Raw genomic sequence first — 17,832 nt, 5'->3', positions numbered from 1 at the left:
CTCTTTTGGTCAGTATGGAATTGTTGATCCCACGGTAACAGGACCAGACTCATCCCTGGGGGGCATCTCCCATGCCACCAGGGAGACATTCACCCCTGGATGTCATATCCCACAGAGCAGGGAATACAATGATTTCACTTGCAGAGTTGGGCTTAGAGATAGTGAGGCCATATCTGAGCAGCAAAAGAGGTCGTTGAGAAGTGACTCTTAGGCACACCTGTAGCTAGCCTAAGCTTCTCTGCTACATGCATACGTTCACAAGAGCAAGCCTCAAGATCAAGGGCTTGGCCTATTTAATGATAGTTTTTATTTCAGTCATTCTTTAAATAAAAATGTGCTGCTTGGAAAAAGTGAGTTCAGTTCACAGCTGAACAATTGTCTCAGTGCTTTTCCTCAGGACAACCACTATATCTTGGTGTACAGCAGAAGGGCTTAATGTGTATTTCTCTTTTTATTACAAGAATATTAACAAGTGTGAACTTTTTTTTTTATTAACGGAAAAAAAAATTAACACAACATTTAGAAATCATACCATTCTACATATGCAATCAGTAATTCTTAACATCATCACATAGATGCATGATCATCGTTTCTTAGTACATTTGCATCGGTTTAGAGGAACTAGCAACACAACAGAAAAAGATACAGAATGTTAATATAGAGAAAAGAAATAAAAGTAGTAATAATAGTAAAAAAAAAACAAAACAAAAAAACAAAAAAAACCCCTATAGCTCAGATGCAGCTTCATTCAGTGTTTTAACATGATTAGTTTACAATTAGGTATTATTGTGCTGTCCCATTTTTGAGTTTTTGTATCTAGTCCTGTTGCACAGTCTGTATCCCTTCAGCTCCAATTACCCATTATCTTACCCTGTTTCTAACTCCTGCTGGACTCTGTTACCAATGACATATTTCAAGTTTATTCTCGAATGTCCATTCACATCAGTGGGACCATAGAGTATTTGTCCTTTAGTTTTTGGCTGGACTCACTCAACATAATATTCTCTAGGTCCATCCATGTAATTACATGCTTCATAAGTTTTATCTTGTCTTAAAGCTGCATAATATTCCATCGTATGTATATACCACAGTTTGTTTAGCCATTCTTCTGTTGATGGACATTTTGGCTGTTTCCATCTCTTTGCAATTGTAAATAACGCTGCTATAAACATTGGTGTGCAGATGTCCATTTGTATCTTTGCCCTTAAGTCCTTTGAGTAGATACCTAGCAATGGTATTGCTGGGTCGTATGGCAATTCTATATTCAGCTTTTTGAGGAACCGCCAAACTGCCTTCCACAGTGGTTGCACCATTTGACATTCCCACCAACAGTGGATAAGTGTGCCTCTTTCTCCGCATCCTCTCCAGCACTTGTCATTTTCTGTTTTGTTGATAATGCATTCTGGTGGGTGTGAGATGATATCTCATTGTGGTTTTGATTTGCATTTCTCTAATGGCCAGGGACATTGAGCATCTCTTCATGTGCCTCTTGGCCATTTGTATTTCCTCTTCTGATAGGTGTCTGTTCACGTCTTTTTCCCATTTTGTAATTGGGTTGGCTGTCTTTTTGTTGCTGAGTTGAACAATCTCTTTATAAATTCTGGATACTAGACCTTTATCTGATATGTCATTTCCAAATATTGTCTCCCATTGTGTAGGCTGTCTTTCTACTTTCTTGATGAAGTTCTTTGATGCACAGAAGTGTTTAATTTTGAGGAGCTCCCATTTATTTCTTTCTTTCTTCAGTGCTCTTGCTTTAGGTTTAAGGTCCATAAAACCGCCTCCAATTGTAAGATTCATAAGATATCTCCCTACATTTTCCTCTAACTGTTTTATGGTCTTAGACCTAATGTTTAGATCTTTGATCCATTTTGAGTTAACTTTTGTATAAGGTGTGAGATACGGGTCTTCTTTCATTCTTTTACATATGGATATCCAGTTCTCTAGTCACCATTTATTGAAGAGACTGTTCTGTCCCAGGTGAGTTGGCTTGACTGCCTTATCAAAGATGAAATGTCCATAGATGAGAGGGTCTATATCTGAGCACTCTATTCGATTCCATTGTTTGATATATCTATCTTTATGCCAATACCATGCTGTTTTGACCACTGTGGCTTCATAATATGCCTTAAAGTCCGGCATCGTGAGACCTCCAGCTTCGTTTTTTTTCCTCAAGATGTTTTTAGCAATTCGGGGCACCCTGCCCTTCCAGATAAATTTGCTTATTGGTTTTTCTAATTCTGAAAAATAAGTTGTTGGGATTTTGTTTGGTATTGCATTGAATCTGTAGATCAGTTTAGGTAGGATTGACATCTTAATTATATTTAGTCTTCCAATCCATGAACACGATATGCCCGTCCATCTATTTAGGTCTTCTATGATTTCTTTTAGCAGTTTTTTGTAGTTTTCTTTGTATAGGTCTTTTGTCTCTTTAGTTAAATTTATTCCTAGGTATTTTATTCTTTTAGTTGCGATTGTATATGGGATTCGTTTCTTGATTTCCCCCTCAGCTTGTTCATTACTAGTGTATAGAAATGCTACAGATTTTTGAATGTTGGTCTTGTAACCTGCTACTTTGCTGTACTCATTTATTAGCTCTAGTAATTTTGTTGTGGATTTTTCTGGGTTTTCGATGTATAGTATCATATCGTCTGCAAACAGTGACAGTTTTACTTCTTCCTTTCCAATTTTGATGCCTTGTATTTCTTTTTCTTGTCTAATTGCTTTGGCTGGAACTCCAACACAATGTTGAATAATAGTGGTGATAGTGGACATCCTTGTCTTGTTCCTGATCTTAGGGGGAAAGTTTTCAATTTTTCCCCATTGAGGATGATATTAGCTGTGGGTTTTTCATATATTCCCTCTATCATTTTAAGGAAGTTCCCTTGTATTCCTATCTTCTGAAGTGTTTTCAACAGGAAAGGATGTTGAATCTTGTCAAATGCCTTCTCTGCATCAATTGAGATGCTAATGTGATTTTTCTGCTTTGATTTGTTGATATGGTGTATTACATTAATTGATTTTCTTATGTTGAACCATCCTTGCATACCTGGGATGAATCCTACTTGGTCATGATGAATAATTCTTTTAATGTGTTGTTGGATACGATTTGCTAGAATTTTATTGAGGATTTTTGCATCTATGTTCATTAGAGAGATCGGCCTGTAGTTTTCTTTTCTTGTAATATCTTTGCCTGGTTTTGGTATGAGGGTAATGTTGGCGTCATAGAATGAATTAGGTAGTTTTCCCTCCACTTCGATTTTTTTGAAGAGTTTGAGGAGAGTTGGTACTAATTCTTTCTGGAATGTTTGATAGAATTCACATATGAAGCCGTCTGGTCCTGGACTTTTCTTTTTAGGAAGCTTTTGAATGACTAATTTAATCTCTTTACTTGTGATTGGTTTGTTGAGGTCATCTATTTCTTCCTGAGTCAAAGTTGGTTGTTCATGTCTTTCCAGGAACCCGTCCATTTCATCTAAATTGTTGTATTTATTAGCGTAAAGTTGTTCATAGTATCCTGTTATTACCTCCTTTATTTCTGTGAGGTCAGTAGTTATGTCTCCTCTTCCATTTCTGATCTTATTTATTTGCATCCTCTCTCTTCTTCTTTTTGTCAATCTTGCTAAGGGCCCATCAATCTTATTGATTTTCTCATAGAACCAACTTCTGGTCTTATTGATTTTCTCTATTGTTTTCATGTTTTCAATTTCATTTATTTCTGCTCTAATCTTTGTTATTTCTTTCCTTTTGCTTGCTTTGGGATTAGTTTGCTGTTCTTTCTCCAGTTTTTCCAAGTGGACAGTTAATTCCTGCATTTTTGCCTTTTCTTCTTTTCTGATAAAGGCATTTAGGGCAATAAATTTCCCTCTTAGCACTGCCTTTGCTGCGTCCTATAAGTTTTGCTATGTTGTGTTTTCATTTTCATTCGCCTCTAGGTATTTACTAATTTCTCTTGCAATTTCTTCTTTGACCCACTTGTTGTTTAAGAGTGTGTTGTTGAGCCTCCATGTATTTGTGAATTTTCTGGCATTCCACCTATTATTGATTTCCAACTTCATTCCTTTATGATCTGAGAAAGTGTTGTGTATGATTTCAATCTTTTTAAATTTGTTAAGACTTGCTTTGTGACCCAGCATATGGTCTATCTTTGAGAATGATCCATGAGCACTTGAAAAAAAGGTGTATCCTGCTGTTGTGGGATGTAATGTCCTATAAATGTCTGTTAAGTCTAGCTCATTTATAGTAATATTCACATTCTCTATTTCTTTATTGATCCTCTGTCTAGATGTTCTGTCCATTGATGAGAGTGGTGAATTGAATTCTCCAACTATTATGGTATATGTGTCTATTTCCCTTTTCAGTGTTTGCAGTGTATTCCTCACGTATTTTGGGGCATTCTGGTTCGGTGTGTAAATATTTATGATTGTTATGTCTTCTTGTTTAATTGTTCCTTTTATTAGTATATAGTGTCCTTCTTTGTCTCTTTTAACTGTTTTACATTTGAAGTCTAATTTGTTGGATATTAGTATAGCCACTCCTGCTCTTTTCTGGTTGTTATTTGCATGAAATATCTTTTCCCAACCTTTCACTTTCATCCTATATTTATGTTTGGGTCTAAGCTGTGTTTCCTGTAGACAGCATATAGAAGGATCCTGTTTTTTAATCCATTCTGCCAGTCTATGTCTTTTGATTGGGGAATTCAGTCCATTAACATTTAGAGTTATTACTGTTTGGATAATATTTTCCTCTACCATTTTGCCTTTTGTATTATATATATCATATCTGATTTTCCTTCTTTCTACACTTTTCTCCATACCTCTCTCTTCTGTCTTTTCATATCTGACTCTAGTGCTCCCTTTAGTATTTCTTGCAGAGCTGGTCTCTTGGTCACAAATTCTCTCAGTGACTTTTGAGAGTTCATATTGTCCTTGAGTTCCCTGATACCCTGTTCAAATTTTTCCATTCTTTTCCGGATAGTTTCTGTTCCTTTTTGGAATTCAGATGTTCCATCCTCCAAATCACTAATTCTATCTTCTGTCTCTTTAAATCTATCATTGTAGGTATCCATTGTTTTTTCTATCTTTTCTACTTTATCCTTCACTTCCATAAGCTCTGTGATTTGTTTTTTCAGTTTTTCTATTTCTTCTTTTTGTTCAGTCCATGTCTTCTTCATGTCCTCCCTCAATTTATTGATTTCGTTTTTGAAGAGGTTTTCCATTTCTGTTCGTATATTCAGCATTAGTTGTTTCAGCTCCTGTATCTCATTTGAACTATTGGTTTGTTCCTTTGACTGGGCCATATTTTCAATTTTCTGAGCGTGATCCGTTATCTTCTGCTGGCGTCTGGACATTTATTCAGATTTCCCTGGGTGTTGGACCCCACAGGTTGAAAGATTTTTCTGTGAAATCTCTGGGTTCTGTTTTTCTTATCCTGCTCAGTAGGTGGCGCTCGTGGCACACGTTTGTCTACGGGTTCCACTAGTGAAAGTTGCTGTGGATCCTTTAACTTTGGAAAACTCTCGCCATAGGGGAGGTTCGGCAGCTGAAGCGTCTTGGAAGAGTGCCAGCCGGCCCGGGGGTCTGAACACGGGGAGGGTCGCCAGCCACTGCAGCACAGGAGAGCGCCCGACCGAATTTCCTAGTCGGCTCGGTGTGCCAAGCATGGCAGGAGGGTGCCAGCTGCCGCAGCTAGGGAGAGTGCACTGTTCCCAGCTGGACCGGGGAGTCACGTGTTTGGAAGGGACCCCCCGGTCACCGTTCTCCGCAGTCTGGGGATTTCCGACCCAACTCTCTCAGTTGGTCCGGGGGGTCTCGTGTGGTGGGGGCGCCAACCGCCGCGGCCCAAGGGGACCGCCTGCCCAATTCTGCCATCTGGCCTGGGAAGGAGGAAGGGAGGGACTCCGGCCGCTTGCCGTCCCACCCGGGAAAGCCCACGCCCCTCAGCGATCTCACCGGAGCTGGTTCTCCCAGACAGTCAGCCATTCCAGGATGGGGTACGCCGTCCCTTTGATCTCCGTCCTGGCTCCGGGAGCTGCTCTGTATTGTCTCCACTCCCCCAGTAGCTGTTCTGGAGGAGGAAAGGTGAGGGTGGCAAGGCTGTCGAGGCCGGTGGCGGAGGAGCCGGTGAAGGCGGAAGAGGGCACGGTGGTGGTTGGAGAGCCACCGGAGCAGGAGGAGAAAGGGAAGGATAAGATGGCGGATGGAGCGCCGCCGGAGCAGAAGGGGGAAGAGGGAGAGTAGGGCGGGCGGGCTGGCTGGCTGGTGGGGCGTGGGCGCTGCGCACCGGGCCGGCGGACAAAGAGGAAGGGAAGGGCGGGCGGGCTGACTGGCTGGTGGGGCGTGGGCCCAAGTTGTGAACTTTAATGAAATAGTTTTTTTCTTCGTGAAGGACATTCTTAAGTAAAACTGGCCTTTTTTTCTTCTTGTTTCTGAGAGTGCCTGATGGTAACTTAGTAGTTTAGTTTGTAGATACTGTCTTGATATATACCAAGATGTCATTTTAGCTACTGTTACTTTTGTATCATGAAGAGCAACAGCAGTGCATTTTCCAAATGGCTAGCATATGATGTTACAAAATCATTTACTGCCACTGTCTTGACAATTAAAAAGGAAAATAATATTTTAGTATTATTTTGTAAATAGGGTCTCAGGGCCCATCAGTGGTCTGTGGAACTTACCTTTAAGAACTGTTGAGGGAATGCAGAGAGTTCTTTTTTTTAATAATAAAACCAGTGAACATACAACACACACAAATGTTCTTAATGTATGAACCTTTCATACTTTGTGTGCAATTAGTGGCTCACAATATCATCACATAGTTTTATATTCATCATTGTGATCATTTCTCAGAACATTTACAACATTCCGGAAAAAGAAATAAAAAGAAAAAAGAAAAAACTCATACATACCCATACCCCTTACCCCTCCATCATCTCATTGACCACTAGTATTTCTCTCTACGCAATTTATTTTAACTTTATTCCCCCTATTATTTATTTATTTTTAATCCATATTTTTTTACTCATCTGTCCATACCATAGATAAAAGAGCATCAAAACAAGGTTTTCGCAATCACACAGTGACTTTGTGAAAGCTCTTTCATTATACATTCATCTTAAAGAATGGCTGTTGGAACACAGTTGTACAGGTTCAGGCATTTCCCTCTAGCCTCTCTAATACACCTTAAACTAAAAAGGAATATCTTTATAACACGTTAAGAATAACCTCCAGGATAACCTCTCGGGCTGTATTTGAAATCTCTTAGCCACTGATACTTTATATATCTCATTTCTCTCTCCCCCCTTTCAGTCGAGAAGATTTTCTCAATCCCTTGATGCTGAGTCCCAGCTCATTCTAGGATTTCTGTCCCACGTTGCCAGGGAGGTTTACACCCCTGGGAGTCGTGTCCCACATAGAGAGGGGAAAGGCAGTGAGTTTGCTTGCTGTATTGGTCGAGAGGCCACATTTGAGAAATGAGAGACATTCTCTGGGGGTGACTCTTAAGCCTAATTTTAAGTAGGCGTAGTTTATCTTTTGTGGGAATAAGTTTCATATGAACAAACCCCAAGATTGGAGACTCAGCCTAGTGAATTTGTTGTCCTCACTGCTTGTGAAAATATCGGACTTCTCCATATGGGGAAGTTGAATTTTCCTTCTTTATCACCATTCCTCCAAGGGGACTTTGCAAATACTTTTTTATTTATTCAAATCACTCTGGGATTTATCGGGACATTGCCCTGGACAAACCTTCAAAATCTCATGCCCAACTCAAGGTTCTGTGTACTTATGGTGCTCTGTTACGTTAGGATATGCACTAGTCAAAATATAAATTTGCATTAAATAAACATTTTTTGCTTTAGTCTCATGCATAAGGTAAAGTTTTAAAATATGAATTACCATCTATTTTCAGCACCCTGCAAATTGACATTCTTTTGTTCTTCCTCATGCAAAAACATTTTTTAATTTGTGTATTTAGTCACTATCATTGTACACTCTAGGCGTACAGATGGTTCTTGATCTTGTTAGCACTCTTGAGAATCTGATGGAAGGTATGGATATTCTCCCCATAAAAGTACAATTAAATACCAAATATTACTTGTAATTTTCAGGGGGATTATAAACTTTCTGAAGCACTAGAGCTTTGTAACAAAATCACAGAGGTTGCTGGGCCACTCCATAGAAATAATTTCTCAATCAGTCGGTCTGCAGTGCAACCTGATAGTTTGCATTTCTTTCCTCTAGGTGAGGCTGATATTCACTTTGAGATCAATGATTCTTTTTTTATGTATATGTATTTTTATTGATAAATTTTAACACATAAACAGGGGCATTGGGCTATGGCCATTCTAACTTTTTCATGTTGAAAGGGGCTGTCAGTATATGGGCTGGGGAAATGGAACTAGCTGATGCTCTAGAGAGGCTAGGTCCTTTAGATTTCAGTACTTATCTTGCCCATCTGGAGGTTTAAAGTTACTTCTGGAGAACTTCTGTTGCTCAAATGTGACCTCACTCTCTCTAAGCCCAACTCTGCAGCCCAACTCTGCAAGTGAAATCATTGTTCTCCCTCCTATGTGGGATATGACATCCAGGGGTGAAAGTCTCCGTGGCGGCATGGAAGATGACTTCCAGGAATGAGTCTAGCCCTGGAATCGTGGGATCAACAATTCCACCCTGACCAAAAGGGGGGAAAGATGTATAATTAATAAAGTATCAGTGGCAGAGAGAGTTCACATGGATTCGAGAGGATACTCTGGAGCTTGCTCTTACACAAACTTTAGTCAGACATTGCTACCTATCATAATTTCCCAAACCCCAACCAAAACCATTCCAGCCAATCCTAAAGAACACCTAGGGCAATATATATGATTCTGCTGCAAGTTTTTAAAACAGGGTTTATACGGTGGTCTTTCAACCCTTTCAGACCTAATATTCCTCTTTTATCACAGATAGTTTGTTAGGTTCCTTTATTCTCCTAGAATGAAATTGAAAATATGATTAAGAAATAATCAACATGTTGTCTTAATTACAATATAAAAGAGAAGTAAAAGGAAAGAAATTTACATTAAATATTTGTATTTCAGTAATAATGACTGCAGTAGAAGGAGTAGAAGTCATGGTGAAGCAATCATATCTTTAAGCCTGTTATTATATGTGGAGTTATTATGGATGCAGCAAGTACAAACTGATTGGGAGTAATTTTATTTGTAACTCAGATACTACAAAATGTTTTGCCATTTGTGATGTAATTTTCTGCAAGGGTGACTAATTCTTGGCCCAGTTTTTTTGAAGTGCAAGTGTTTTATTTACATACCTACTTAAATACTCAATTTTCTGGATACTTATTGCAATAAAGAATATAATTGTTTTCTTTTCCTCAATCAATACCATGCTTACATTTTTTTTTGTTTTGGTATTTTACATACATAGGGAAACATATTTCATAATAAATTTTATAAGAAGTTTCCACTTCCATAATTAAAGAGGACACTCAGATTCAGTAACAGTGCCATGTCCATTAAAAGTACCAGTAAATGGATGAAAACATCACACAACTTCATACTAGGTATTATACCACATTTTTGCAACTGATTAGCTACACATATGCCATTGCTGGGATTGGAAGAGAAATGTGCTATTTACTACAGAAACCCTTTTAATAAATATAACATATAAGGCATGCATTTTATATTCATAATTGTAAAATAGACATAAAAATATTTAAACCAGGGATGGAAAATTATTATGTTTTACTCTGATTTCTTATTTAATTTATCCTTACTTTCTAAGCTCTATGCTCTATTTTTTATAATTCAATGTTTTCTGTGATCTTTTCTGTTAAATGCTTAGGGTCACTTCCAGAATATAACTGGAATTATAAAATTGCCTTTTATGGGAAATTACTCTTCCAAATTCAAATTGTTGATTTCTCTTCACTATGAATTCTGTGCCATTTAATACAACTTAGCTAATATTTAAGGCTTCTTCATATTCATAAAAGTGAATAATATGTATGAATTTTTTGGGAAAATGCTTTCCCACATTTGTTACATTCATAGGCTTCTCTTCTGTATGAGTTATCTGATGTCTATGGAGATGACACTTCTTGATGAAGGCCTTGCCACATTCAGTACATCCATGGGGTTTCTCGCCTGTATGAATTCGCTGATGTGTTACAAGTACCGAAGTGTTGCCAAAGGCTTTGCCACATACAATACATCTATACGGTTTCTCTCCTGTATGAAATCTAGAATGTTTATAAAGGGATGAACTATACCTGAAGGTTTTCCCACACTCCTTACATTCAAATGAGTTCTCAAGTGTATGGGACTTCACATGTTGATTAAAAGAAGAATTCCAAGTGAATGTCTTCCCACACTGACTACATTCATAAGGCTTCTCTCCAGTGTGAAGTCTCTGGTGGACCACAAGTTGTGCTTTATGCATAAAAGCTTTCCCACAATCACTGCACACAAAGGGTCTCTCTCCATTATGAATTTTTTGATGAGTTACAAGGTGTGCCTTCCTGCTATAGGCTTTTCTACAATCACTGCACACAAAGGGTCTCTCTCCATTAGGAATTTTCTGATGGGTTAAAAGGTATAACTTTCTACTATAGGCTTTCCCCCAATTACTACAGTCAAAATCTTTTTTTCTTATATGATTTTTTTCACGTCTGATAAGCAATTTCTTTTTGCAGGTTTTCCCACATTCACTGCATTCATAAGAGTTTTCTTCAGTATAACTTCTATTATAATTAAGTACATCTAAATGAGGTTGCAAATTCTTCCCATATGATTTACATTTATAAGATTTTTGTCTTTTAGGATTAAGACTTTTGCTCATATTATAATTGTAGAGTTGCTCCATAGTTAGAATTTTATTGAACATAAACATAACTGACTTCAAAAAATTGTCTTTGTTTTCCTGGTGCTTCTCTTGTTCATCAACAGGTGAGCAATCAGATTCTGGATAGCTCCAACATAGGTTATTTCCTTCCACCATCCATGACTGTTGAAGATCACTTGTTTTTGTAACTGGGCACCCCACTGTGATTAGGTTTCTAAAGTTCTCCAACATAACATCCCAATACAGGTTCCTCTGAGTACAATCAAGTAGCTGCCACTCCTCTGGGGTGAAGTCCACGGCCACATCCTGGAATGTCACTGATCCCTGGAAGTCAATCATCTTCTGCAGCTCTTGGACAGAGACATATGAGTTCAGAGATGAGGAGGAGAATAGAAAAACATGAGAAACCAGTTAAACAAAAGGTCAGCTTCAATAGTGAGTGTCCCCCATGGTCAGCAAGTCTTGATCTACAGCCTCTGCCAGGAGATGGTAGGCTCACATCCCTCTTGTGCTCCTCCTGCTTCAGGGATAGGATCCCACTTCCCTCCCGTACACTCTTTCACCGAGACGTTCCTCCCCCTTTTTTTTTTATTTTTTATTTTTTTTATTAATTAAAAAAAAGATTAACTAACACAACATTTTCTTAGAAATCATTCCAGTTTTAAGTAAGTTACATTACTGGAAAATTTAGTGTGTATTAAAATCACAAAAGATACTTTACTTTTATATGTAAAATAGCATTATGTTATGTTCTAGGCTTCTTTAATTATTTTCATGTTGTCCCTTACATGAATATCCATTTGGAACAGTTTTTGCTATGAGGAATTGCTCTGTGCATTGCAGGAACTATCGCATCCCTGACTTCTATCCTTCTAACATTTAAATGTTAGAAATGTCTTTTATCAATGTAACAATAACATGTTTAAATTCCTCATCCTACTTGAGAACCATTGACAGAAGTATCTACTTAGCTATATCCTCTAATTTGCCAGATTTTACTGGGGGAAGAGGACAAAATTTCATTGTAGATGTTTGTTATTAAAGTTGCTTCTCTAAAAGATTTTACCAATTTATACTCCTTCCACTCCCCCTGACAATTCCAAGCATTTGTATACTTTTTTGAAATATAATATACACAGAGAAGGGTACACAAATCATAAGCACATAAGTAAATTAATTATACAAAGTGAAATTTTCTGTGACCTTGAACCCAGATCAAGAATCAGAATATTATCGGGGATCCAGAAGACCCTTTTCGTGTCATTTTTGTCACTACTCTGCCACTACTCTGACTCTAACTCATTGATTGGTTTGTGGTTTTGGACTTGTAAGTAGTAGTATATAGAATGTACTATTTTGTGTGAGATTCATCAACCTTGTATATTTGTAGTTTGCTCATTTTCATTGTTGTATAGAATTCCATTGTGTGAGTATACCACAGTTTATCCATTCTATTCTTGAAGTTTTGGGTGGTTTCCATGTGCTGCCTATTAGATAATAATGTTGTGAACATTTTGCATGTCTCCATACATCATCATTTAAAAAATATTTCTTAGTTTGTTGATTAAAAATAGTAATGTTTTAATTTGAATTTCTTTGATTGTTTCTGGGGTGACAAGTTTTAGTTTTCAAAAATAATTGGTATTCCTTTTTTATGAGTTATTTATCTTTCATCAATTCTTTTTCTTTTGACTTTTTGTATTTTTCTTATCCATGGTTTGTGGTAGTCATTGAGAATTTTTTCCTAGGTTTGTCTTAATTTTAACTGCAAATTTGTTAAATCTGTTGCCTTTAAAGTGTTTCTCTGTGGTTTCTTCTAATGCTTGTATATTCAGAAACTTTTTTTTCCCTGTCATGAGATCATAACATGCCCACCTAAAATTTTTTGATGTTTCATTTTTATATTTTACACCTTAATCTATTTTGAATTTATTTTGCTGTATACAGAGAGCTGAGATTTAAAGGTTTCTTTACGTTTCTTTTTTTTTTTTTTGCTTTTGATATAGCAGAAAGCAAAAGTGTTTGATAGGGGACATTTTATTTCCTTTTTCCTTTGACTTCCAGTTATTTTGATTCATTCATTATGTTATGTTTAACCTTTCTTCCTCTACTACTGCAGTGAAAGTAACATCTTCATTAAATTCTATATTGAAGTAAAGAGAGGTATACTGAAAACTGTAAGGAAAATTTTGAGATGCATGTTAGCCTTTTTCCTCTAGCATGTAAAATTAATGTGTATACAGATCAAAGTTATTTAGTTTTCTTTACCTCTAAGTTCATGTGGCAGACATTTGAATTATGCCACTTTGGTAGGAATGGTCTGTCTACCTATTGTCTTACAGGATTTAAAGAAATATTAGTGCTAATATTTGGTTTTGAGGAATGATCTTGTGTCTCTTCATGATATTTCTTTTGGTTGTTGCATAAAATTGGTTCCATGTTGTTGCCTCTTTCAGACTTTTTATTGCTGTGTCTCATTTTGAGTCATTCTGAATGACTCATGAATGAATATATAGCACATTTCTCACCTTTAGGTCTTTGTATATAATGTACCTTGTTCTCCCTGAAATATTTATCCCTTTCTTTTGCCTGGTAAATATTACTTCAGTAGGGAAGCTTTCCTATTCCAGGCTCAGTTACGTTTCTGCAGGTGTGAATACATTTAATTCACATTAGATTGTTAGTGTTTGTTTCTTGGTCAGTGTTCATTGAGACAGCAATAGGTTTTACTGGATTAATTTATCATATTTAGATGTAAATATAGATTCACGTATACACACTATTAAATTCATTTTTCATCATGTTGAAGTGTCCTTGCTCAGGTGCTTTCACCTAGGAGTTTTGTGTGAAGTTTGAGATTTACACATCTGAGATTATTTAACATTTAAATAAAATGTTAAGTACATATGCAATTCAGCAAACAAATTTTTCCTCTAAGTTGAGAAGATTGGCTTCAAACAGAAGTCAGCTGATTTCTGTTTATTTTTTTCAGGTGATGTGTTAATCTTTCTAAAGGATTTAGATGTTTCATAGCCTTTGATATTTTTAGATTTCTTAAAATGTGTCTTTCTATCCTGTTTGGCACTTTATGATCCCTAATTAGTCTAAAATTTTACATTATCCTTTAATTCCAGATGTCTGTCATTATTTCTAAAAATATTTCCTCTCTTCCCATGCTCCCTCTCTTTTAACTCTTTTCTCATTCTTTCCTCCTATTTATCTCTTTGAGATACATCTTGGAAAAGTTCTTCAGCCTGATTTCAGGAATTTATTGTTTCCATTTTATTATTCAATACATTCATTATAGTTTTTATTTCACCTGGTACATTTTTTATGCCCAGTATTTCCAACTGGTTTTACTTTACAGATTTTTGTTTTCAAGCAGTGTTTAATTTGCCCATTTTACATGTTTTGTGTGTGTGTATGTGTGTGTGTATCTATTAATTCTGCTTTTGATTTGTTGTTCTTTCATGGTATTTACACTCCTCTGAGATCTTGCTGTTTTTTCTCTCAACTTATATACCCTTGGGACTAATAACCATTAGAGTTAGTAATGTGTTTGTGTGGCAGAATGGGTTTTGAAAGGGACTGGGCTTAGGAGTGGTGAAAGCCTGTTTCTAGGTTCATTTTTGGGAAAAGGGATGAATGAAGGATAAGGGAATGACAAATTTTTGATATTAAGAGAGGGGGAAAGACAAAAGGAATGGCAAAGGGACTCCTTTCGATAGCATGGAAATTTTTAATTGATTGTTAAAAAATGAGTTGGATAAAGTGAGCATTGATGGGGTTGACACAAGGGTTTTAAAATGTAGCATCTGTTGAAGACTGGGAGGACCAATAGGTATTCCTATTGGTCCCCCAGCATTGAAGGAACCCAAAACAAATCTGCTCCATCTACTCCAGTTTGAAAAAATGTAAGATGTAGGAAAGCACAGATAATATTGAAGAGTCTGTCACCACTTCACTAGGGTGATAATGCACCAAATTAACCAGGACAAATAATGATCGATAGGCCAGATCTCTTGGCTCATCCCCAAGCAGGGCACCCAAGGCCATGGGTTTAATAGCCTGGAGGTAGTATTGGGGACCCTTAACACAAATGGAAAAATGGATTTTGAGATAGTCTAGATAGAATAAAATTATTCCATATTTATATAAATATAAAGCAATATTTATAATTTTAGAGCTCCCTCAGTTTATTGACAAACTGTTTCCAGCATCTGATGATACTTAAAAAGTAGGGGGAAAAAGTTGTTCAGACGACAAGCGGTCTGAATTCTTTAACTTATTGTAATGGCTAGTTTTTGAAAGTCACACATTTTAGTGGCTTTGATGGAGTAGGTTAAAATGCTTAAAAATAACAAAATCATGAATATAGCAAATGCAGGAAACTTCTAATGGCACTTATTTAGAATTATAATTGTTTACTCAGGGAACTTTTTTGTCTCTTAATTACAGGGTAACTGATTCTATATCCTTCCATGTAAATACACATTCTTGATTATATATATTTAAAAATTAAATATATCTTCTAAGCATATATGTATATTTTTCCAAATCACGGACTGTAAAATGGAAAAATTAACTGGTCAGAGTCTGCCTTTGACAAATGTAAAACCATGTAACTTCATTGACTTTATAGATGTCATTTTGTAGTTATTTTCTAAACTGTTGTTTTAGAAACAATAGGCAGTATACTCCCTGTTGCTTAACAATGACTTCTACTCTTATGAAGTGTAAAATATTTCTTTATTTAAAGGCTAATGCAGTTAGAATTGAAATTAGAAGAAGAAAGAATGATTCTGAATATTAAATAGGAAATGTTTCCTTGTCATAGAACCTTTATTACAAAGGGAGAAGAAATCTGTTGATAGGTAGCCATGGCTTTGTGTGTATTATTAGACTGCATAAGTTTAAACCCAGCATATAGAAAACCCTTGGCATTTTTATCGAATATGTTACCAGTCTTTTCCCAATCCTCAGGTTAGAGAATACTACTATATCATATAATTTCCTTCATAAAATGCAGTAAAAATGAACACTAAAAGACATTTAGAAGGTAGGTTGGTACAAAAAAAATGAATAGAATTAGAAAAGTATGTTGAGATGATGCTGTTGTGGTAGAGACCCTCTCTGATTTTGTTCATGCTTCTTGCATATCATGTGGGACACAGATGTGATTCAGATTTTCAATCCAGAAAATTTATAGATTACTGTGTTAATTGGACCTTTAGAAATACTTACAAATATCTGGAATTACTAGTGTTAAATTGGTGAATGATGAGTTTATTGGCTAGAAAATAATACTTTAAAAACCTTATTGTATAAATATGTCATGACTGAATTTTATTTCATTGTAAATAGTTTTGTCATAGTTAAAGTTTTGCTTTGCTTTCTAAGTTGGTTAGCAGCAGATTGATAATTCTTAAAATGGGGAAATTAAGATATAAATGACTAGATTGTTTTATGTTTTGGATTCTAGTTTTTCCTAATGTTTTTTAAAATAATAATGAACAAGTCACATCTTTCATCAAGTGCCTTTTAATCTTTCTCAACTCAACTTTTGTGATTTCCTTTATATCAGAGAAATAGATACATGTGAAACTTCTTGAGTGATTTTTTTTCCCCCAGATTATCCCAAATATATTTTACTATCTCTCTGAGTATTTTTTTGGTATAGTTGGGTCACACTTATGGAGGAAAAAAAAAGAAATATGTGAGGTATAATATAATATAGATTTTCCTATTTCTCATTGGGTATATAAGTGTAGGTCAATGGATTAGCAGTTCTGAAGATGTACAGTGGTTCTGGCTTTGCTGACAGTTCAATTAGAGGGAAAAATGTCTTTAAGCTATGGTTTTCCTACCATAAATAAAAATGTCACTTTAAAACGCTACAAATACTTGATGTTTTTCTCTTTATATTACATTTTGGTAGTCATAGTTGTCAGTTTTAAGTTTTAGTATTGGCGAAAGTTGTGACTTTGAAGCTTTAATTTTTAGGCATATTTAAAATGTGGAACCTAAATTCTACAATTTCTTCTTTCTAAACTCAGACCAGTTTAGATACAAATGACCCTACATTTGATATGAAACATTTTGAATGGCCTTAATTGAAGCTCTTTAACACAAGAATAAGGAAATGTATTAAATATGCTGGGGATTAGATTACAATGCTTACCATATAGTATGTTCTTAAATTTCTTTAGATACATAAAATATCTTTAAATGACATAAAATAATGTCATTATTTCCCATGCATTGGTTAGGGGGAAATGTGCTGAAATTGAAAATTGAAAAAAAAAATAGGTTTATATTGCTTAATTTAGTAGTTGGAGAGGAGCAGTTTATCATGGTGAACTTTTTATTGCTACCTGTTTGCCCTGACTCTTCCGCAAATGGTTCCTTCATAAACTGAGTTGTTCAAGCTAGAAACTGGGACCCCATAGTCCTTGCTTTAAAATATATCTCAGTTCTCTTCATCTATACTGTCATTATCCTATTCCAAGCCACCATCCATTATTAGCCAGTCTGTGGCAGAATTTTTCTTAACTGCTTGCTCTGATTTTGCTCTTGACTCTCTCCAATCTATTTTTTGTATAGTCCGCTGATAATACTTTTAAGGCTTACTTAGAGTCAAGTAATTTCCCTTTAATGGCTTCCCAATTACTGATAATAAAATTCAGACTTTTTACCCATAACCTACAGACCTGTAACAGATACTGTTACTAATAGGTAATACAGTTTCATTTTTTGCTTCTTGGCTTGTAAAATTTATAAATAATAGTGTTGTACAAAGGATGGGGAATTGAGTGTTCCCAAGCATTTTGGTTGGGAATGAAAATTGATAGAATGAGTTAGTGCACAGTTTGGCAACATATGAATATTAAATATAAATCTTTTAACCTAAATTTGAGAAATTTATCTTAATGTCTAAAGGTATATGTACAAGGAGATGTATTATAATTTTTTAATATACTGATAAAAA

At 35.9% G+C, this 17,832-nt stretch overlaps 2 protein-coding genes across 3 annotated transcripts in view; one reads left to right on the top strand and one right to left on the bottom strand.

Annotated features, from left to right (window-relative positions):
• TNKS (tankyrase) overlaps positions 1-17,832 on the top strand; it is a 293,729-nt gene that overhangs the window by 21,446 nt on the left and 254,451 nt on the right. Inside the window, exon 1 of one of the 2 annotated variants that reach the window (XM_077144427.1) lies at positions 10,903-11,266. The exons of the other annotated variant lie outside the window; for it this stretch is intronic. The gene's annotated coding sequence lies outside the window, so the exon portion shown is untranslated. Of the gene's footprint in view, positions 1-10,902; positions 11,267-17,832 lie in introns of those variants that run through there. 2 annotated transcript variants of the gene reach the window in all.
• Positions 9,988-11,202, bottom strand: LOC143669572 (zinc finger protein 713-like). The gene is given in 2 exon segments (XM_077144189.1): positions 9,988-10,055; positions 10,058-11,202. Coding segments are annotated over 2 exon segments (1,194 nt in total). The 5' UTR covers positions 11,184-11,202.

The sequence above is a fragment of the Tamandua tetradactyla genome, chromosome 26 (genome assembly GCF_023851605.1).
Source record: "Tamandua tetradactyla isolate mTamTet1 chromosome 26, mTamTet1.pri, whole genome shotgun sequence".
NCBI lineage: Eukaryota > Metazoa > Chordata > Mammalia > Pilosa > Myrmecophagidae > Tamandua > Tamandua tetradactyla.
The sequence above is the reverse complement of the archived record's forward strand: the minus strand, read 5'-3'. Positions and strand labels throughout refer to the sequence as shown.